The following is a 6811-nucleotide window of genomic DNA, read 5'->3' as shown; positions in this document are numbered from 1 at the left end:
AGGAACAGATACACAATGGCAGGTCAAGAATCACATGTTAAGATAGAAATAGTATCAAATCTATTCAATTTTAACAATTCATTTAAGGAAATGAGGTCAATGTGTCCTCTAGTAGTCTAAGTCTATAGCAGCATAACAAGCCGACCCTAACTATAGGATTTATCAAAAAGGAAAGTCTTAAAAATGTGTCAGCCTCATGGACAGAAACTGGAACTAGGTTCCACAAGAGAGGAGCCTGAGAACTGGAAGATCTTCCTCCCATTCTGCTGCTGAAAACTCTAGGAACCACAAGTAAACCTGCAGTCTGAGAGCGAAGTGCTCTGTTAGGAAAATATGGAACAATAAGATCTGTAATATAAGATGGAGCTAGGTTGTTGAGAGCTTTGTAGGTTAGAAGTAAGATTTTGAATTCTATTCTGGACTTGACAGGGAGCCAATGGAGTGTTTCCTCTACATAACTTGCCATGGCAGGGCGCTCATCTCGTCTTCGATTAAAAAATAATAATTGGGAAGGGGGGGGGGGGGGGTCGGTAGACGGGGTGCTCGGCTTTGTTGATGGGGCAGGGCGCCCCGCTTGTATAATGGTAGGGGAAACACTGAAATGGAGAGAAGCTAAAACTGGAGAGAGATGATCTCCCCAATAACTCCAGTTAAGACTCTGGCAGCAGCATTTTGGATCAACTGAAGACGTTTTAAAGAAGTATTTGGACACCCAGATAATAAACCATTGCAAAAGTCCAGTCTAGACGTGACAAATGCATGGACCAGTTTTTCTGCATCATCTTTAGATCAGATGTTTCTAATGTTAGTGATATTACGCAGGTGGAAGAAGGAGGTTCTAGTAACGTTTTTAATGTGGGGGATAAAAGACGTGTCCTGATCAAAAATAACACCAAGATTTTTAACATTAGAGCTGGAGGACAGATTAATGCATCTAAGGAGGGAGAAAGACTGAAACATTCATTCCTGAAACGCTCAGGGCCAAACACTCAAACCTCAGTCTTGTCTGTGTTCAAAAGCAGGAAATTAAGGGACATCCAGGTTTTTATGTCTTTAAGACATGCTTGTAGTCTAAGTAGCTGATTGGATTCATTGGGTTTCATGGACAAATATAACTGTGTATCATCAGCATAACAATGAAAATTTATCCCATGTTTTTTAATAACTTTACCTAATGGAAGCATATACAAGGTAAAGAGTATAGGTCCAAGCACTGAACCTTGAGGAACTCCATGACTAACTTTAGTGTATGATGAAGATTTATTATTTACAACAAAGTCCATGCTCAATAATCCAGGTATACAATCCAACATTTTTCAGTCAGGTCATCTGACCTGACTGAAAAATGTTGGATTTATTATTTATATTTACAAACTGGAATCTATCAGATAGATAAGATAAGATGGTGAGCTCAGAGCTACACAAACATCTAAATGCATTGATTTACACTCGGTTGTACTTTTACATGAACACATTTAATTTCAGCAAATATTTTACTTCCATTTGTACTTTATACTTGTAGTTTAAATACTCAGACTGTAGGTACTAAATTATATTTGTCACAAACCTGAGATGTACCAATCCTCTTTATTCTCTTTCTTTCGTTGTTTTTCAGTGTATGACCTGAGGGTGGTGTTACTTGGAAAAAACCATCATGAGAAGACAACAATTTGTAACTTCATGACCGGGAAAGAAGACGTTTCTTTCCAAAATGTCAAAAAGTCATTTAAACTTCTTCATGGCGAGTGGAGAAAAAACCCTTTCACACTGATAAAAACAGGTGACATCCTGAGTCAGTCTGTGGACAAAGCTCGACATGACATGAAGATGTTTGTGGCTTCTTGTCCGCCCGGACCAAATGTCCTGCTGCTTCTGGTGAATCCATCAGACTTCACTGAGGCGGACAGGCAGAAAGTCCGATCCGTTATGAGTTTGCTTGGACAAGATGCCTGTAGCTACGCAATGGTCATCACAACTCAAAACACAGAGAGAACCAGTTCATCCGTGAATCAACTGGTCCAAGAATGTGGACAAAGGAACCTCAGAGTTAACTTAAGTCAAAAAAATATTTCTAACAATGATCTCCAAAAACTGATGGATCAAATGGAGAACTTAGTGAGAGAAAACAGGGGGCAACATTTAGCATTTGCTGAAGAGGCTGATCCAAGAGATGCGCCTACATCGGTTAAACCACGTCTGAACCTGGTCCTCTGCGGGAGACACGCAGCCATTAAAACAGCAACAGTTTGTGGAATTCTGGGAAAAGACTTTGGTGCAATGGATCGCTCACAGATTAGTAAAAATCAAGGAGAGGTGTGTGGACAACAGGTCTCCACACTGGAGCTCCCGGCTTTGTACGGAAAACCAAAGGAAGAAGCAAACAAGGAATTATTTAGATGCGTCTCCCTTTGTGAGCCTGAAGGTATCCACGCCTTCATGTTGGTCCTACCTTTGGATAGTCCTACTGAGGAAGACAAAAAAGAGCTGGAAACCATCAAGAACATCTTCAGCTCAAGGGTTAATGGATTCACAATGATTCTTTTCTATATGGAGGCAAAAGCAACGTCAGCTGAGCTGTGGTTTCTGCGAGGAAACGGGGACATCCAGGAGCTCTGTCAGTGTTGTGAAGGACGATACGTAGTCTTCAACGTCAATGATAAACATGATGTATCTGAAGTGTTACAAAGTGTGGAGAAAATGAAACCTGCAGGATCCACTGGTTTTACCAAAGATATGTTTCCCAAACCTCCTGTTAGAAGGCGCACAAACTCCATGAATCCAGAGAGCTGTAAAAATAAATACAAAGGAATACGTCCAGTTGATCGGAAGGAGCAGAGCACAGAGCCTCTCAGGATGGTGCTGGTTGGGAAGACCGGCTGTGGTAAAAGTGCCACTGCCAACACCATCTTAGGCGAAGAACGCTTTAATTCGAAGGTCTGTCAACGGTCAATAACTAAAGTTTGTCAAAAGGAAACAGGAGAGATCAATGGCCGTCCCATCGTTGTTGTCGACACACCAGGCTTGTTCGACACGGCTCTATCCAACAACGAGATCAAACGAGAACTCGTGAAATGCGTCAGCCTGCTGGCTCCTGGACCTCACGTCTTCTTACTCATCCTACAGATCGGACGCTTCACAAAGGAGGAAAAACAAACTGTGGAGCTGATCAGGGAATTCTTTGGCAAGAAGGCGGAGAACTTCATCATCGTTGTTTTTACCAAAGGAGATGATCTCAGGAAACAAACGTTTGAGAGTTACATAGAAGAAGGTGATAGTTTTGTTAAAAGACTGATAACTGAATGTGGAGAGAGATACCAAGTCTTCAACAACAATGATGACGATCGTTCTCAAGTGAACGAGCTGCTAAACAAGGTGGAAGAAATGATGAAGAAAAATGGCGGTGGCCATTACACCTCAAATATGTTCGGAGAGGCAGAAGCAGCCATACAGAAGGAAATGAAGAAGATACTAAAGAGGAAAAACGAAGAGCTACAGGAACTACAGAAGAACTTTGAAATGAAACATCAAGAAGAACTTCAACAAAAAAGAACTCAATCTGCAGAACGAACAGCTAAAATGAATGAACAAACAAATCAGGTAGACCAAAAAATGAAGGAAAAGCAGGAGAACATTAAGAAGGAGGAGGAGGAGATGAAGAGGGAGAGGGTAAAGAGGGAACAAGAAAAGAAGGTCAAGATGAGGGAAGAGGAAGTGAAACGACGCGAATGGGATGAAAAAGATGAAAACCTGAAGAAAGCAAATACACAAAAGAGTATAAATAAAATATTATTACAAAGCAAAGAATCAATACGACAAGAACGAGAGGCCTGGGAGCAGGAGAGGAAGGAATGGTGGGAGGAGCACTGCCGTGAGGAAGAAAAGAAACGTGAAGAAGAGCAGAAACAAATGGAAAAGCTCAGAGAAGTATACGAGCAGGAAAAAACGATGTACGAACTCAAAAGGCAAGAGGAGGATCAAATACGAAAAGAAAAGGAGGACAGAGAATGGAAGGAAGCAAAAGAATTGTTCAGCAAGCGCCTAGAGCAAATCCAGAAGAAAAACTTTGAGGAAGCCAGAAAACAAGCTGAAGAATTCAACGAGTTCAAGCAGAAATACAGCGGAGATGTTTCAGCTGTGTTGGAGGACATGAAACAGAAGCAGCAGCAACAAAACAATCTTTTAATAAAGCAGCTGACGAAAAACAAAGTGTGTCAGAAAAGTTACGACGAGCTGCTGCAAAAGCACGAAGAAGAGATGAAAGAGCTACGATCGACGCTCTGCTTCCAGAGCGAGGAGGAGATCAAAACGCAACTCAACGAGCTGAAGAGACTTCATGAGGACGACATCGACCTGTGGATCCAGGAGCAGGTGAAGAAAGGTGAAGACAACCAGAGCTGCAGCATTTTGTGAGACGTGGACAACAGTTCCAGTGTCACGAGGATCTCAGGTCACCCATCGGCTGTTTGTGAAACACCTCCGTCGTCTCTGGCTTTTAACACAGTGTCATTTCACTTAGTTTAATGTTCTGTGTTCATTCTGTTTTTCTTTTTAACTATTGTTATTTTTATTTCTGCCATGGATTTTTATTGTAAAGCACTTTGGAAACAGCTGCTGTTTTAAATGTGCTTTATAAATAAATTTGACGTGACATGTAGGCTCGATTTTTTTTCTCATTTTGCTCAAGGTTACATGTCAAACACGTTTGTCTTGCATCAGATTTAAAAACAGTAACTGGTGTTCATTAGTTGATTTGTTTGTATTTTAATTCTTACTCTGTCCATTTAAACTAATTTCAGTTGGAGGGTTTTTACTTTCTTTTACAAAAGAGTACAGTCAGTTTATCAGGAGATGTAAATTAGCATGCAGCACCTAGAATTGTACCATCAACCATGAACTCAAACGATAAATCAAACCACACCGAGCATCCGCCATTTTGAGAACCGAAGAGAGACAGCCCATGTCATGTCAAGAGGCCTCCCTCCCATTATTCTTTAAAAAAACACTGCTCGCTCTCTCACTATCCATCCTTTGAGTCAGTCAGTAACTGCCATCCAGTGGTTGAAAAAGGTACTACACACAAAAATTAACCAACATTTCTTCTTAGATTTGACAATAATTACTAATTATTGTCCAATTTAAAACAATATCGTTTATCGCAATAATTTCTGAGACAATTAATCGCCCAGCATCATTTGTTATCGTGACAGGTCTACTCAATCTGCCAAATGTTCTTGTACTGCAGGTGTAACAAGACAAGTAACACTCTGTTTAAGATGTATATATTAAGCTCAGACATGATAAGGGATCATAAGTAATGCAAAGTCCGTGCTGATCTGGGTCCTTGAACACATCACCTGACAGACAGCAGCTAACCTGGGTGTGATTTTAAACTTGATTCACAGATTAAATCAGTGATCAAGTCCAGCTTTTATCACCTGAGACAACCGGCCAAGGCCCAACCATTTCTGTCACAACATCATTTAGGGATTATAATCCATGTTTTCATTACAACTCGTCCGGACTACTGTAACTCACTTTGTGTGGGTCTGAGCCAGTCGTCACTGACTGGACTTCAGCTGGTTCAGAATGCTGCTGGTCGCCTTTTAACTACCACAAAACAAGAGCACATCACCCCCATTTGAAAATCACCACATTGGTTCCCAGTTCGTTTCTGGATTAATTTTAAGGTTCTTTTATTTGTTTTCAAGCGTCTTCCTGGTCTCACAGTATCTGTTCGACCAGCTCCAGATGTTCCCCCTCTCTCTCAGCTCAGCAGATCAGCTGCTGTTGGTCGTTCCAAAGTCCAACATGAGGCTGAGAGGTGACCGAGCGTTCTCAGTCGCTGACCCTAAACAGCCCCTGACGTCACTTCCTGTTCTTAAATCTGCTCTGAAGACTTTTTTTTTTCTCGTTGGCTTTTAACTCAGCTTGAAATGTTGGTTTTACTGTTTTCAAGTTATTTGTTTTTATTGTTTTTACCGTTTGCTCTTTTATGATTTTAACAGTTCATTACTTTTATGGCATCTGTTGATTTGATGGTTTTTATGCTTGTGTTAGTGTACAGCACTTTGGCTAACGGTGCTGTTTTTAAAGTGCTTTATAAATAAAGTTGTACTGTAATCTTGAATAACATTTATAGTTGATAGTTTGGGGGAAGTTTTCTTTGTTTTAAATAGGGATGCACAATATTGGATTTTTGGCCGATATGTTAAAACTTACTTGGCCAATAACCAACCGATACCGATATTCTGTTTCCTGGACGTACTTACAGAAACTACAGAGACTTTCTCTGCTGTTGAATTAAAACACGACATTACTCTACATGGTCTTTGTCAGTTTGGCCTCCTTCCAAATGCAGATGCCAAAAATGGGTCTGAAAATGATGTAACACTTCAACCTGGATTATGTTTGATATCAAATTTATTCACGACATTTACTCTTTCTAACACAATGACGACACTCGAACAGTGAAAATTTGTACATTTTCACAAATCTAAACTCAGCGGCGTGCATGATGTCATAACGCTGAGCGGATGCTGCAGGCATCCTTGTCACTGGGTTGTCGTACAAAATCAGTGCCTTTTATTAATTCATCCTCAACTATGCATGTATATATATTTATATATATTTATAAACCATGCCTTTTATATCGCTGAGTTATTGTGATGGAATGGCCGATGTCCAATACTTAACTTTATTGCTAATATCGGCCGATATCGATACCATGCCAATAATATTGTGCATCCCTAGTTTTAACCATTGATTTTTTATTATTTAGTAGAATTTTCCGGTAGTAGCTCTGGGCATGTTG

The 6811-nt window shown here is 40.4% G+C and overlaps 1 protein-coding gene across 1 annotated transcript; it reads left to right on the top strand.

Annotated features, from left to right (window-relative positions):
* The first annotated feature begins 2772 nt into the window (after positions 1 to 2772).
* LOC119412946 (GTPase IMAP family member 9-like) lies at positions 2773 to 4410 on the top strand. The gene is made up of 2 exons (XM_037679955.1): positions 2773 to 3479; positions 4050 to 4410. Exons 1-2 carry the CDS (start codon positions 2773 to 2775, stop codon positions 4408 to 4410), a joined length of 1068 nt encoding a protein of 355 aa, XP_037535883.1.
* Positions 4411 to 6811: the final 2401 nt, after the last annotated feature.

The sequence above is a fragment of the Nematolebias whitei genome, chromosome 8, assembly GCF_014905685.2.
Source record: "Nematolebias whitei isolate Nwh7 chromosome 8, NemWhi1, whole genome shotgun sequence".
Classification (NCBI taxonomy): domain Eukaryota; kingdom Metazoa; phylum Chordata; class Actinopteri; order Cyprinodontiformes; family Rivulidae; genus Nematolebias; species Nematolebias whitei.
This window is presented reverse-complemented; position numbering and strand designations above follow the sequence as displayed.

Bases quoted from the DNA above. Each gene is read 5' to 3' on its own strand.
- LOC119412946 (XM_037679955.1), top strand. From the start codon at position 2,773: ATGAATCCAGAGAGCTGTAAAAATAAATACAAAGGAATACGTCCAGTT. The intron at 3,480-4,049 runs AAACGAAGAGCT...CCTAGAGCAAAT, and splicing joins AAGAAGATACTAAAGAGGAA to CCAGAAGAAAAACTTTGAGG.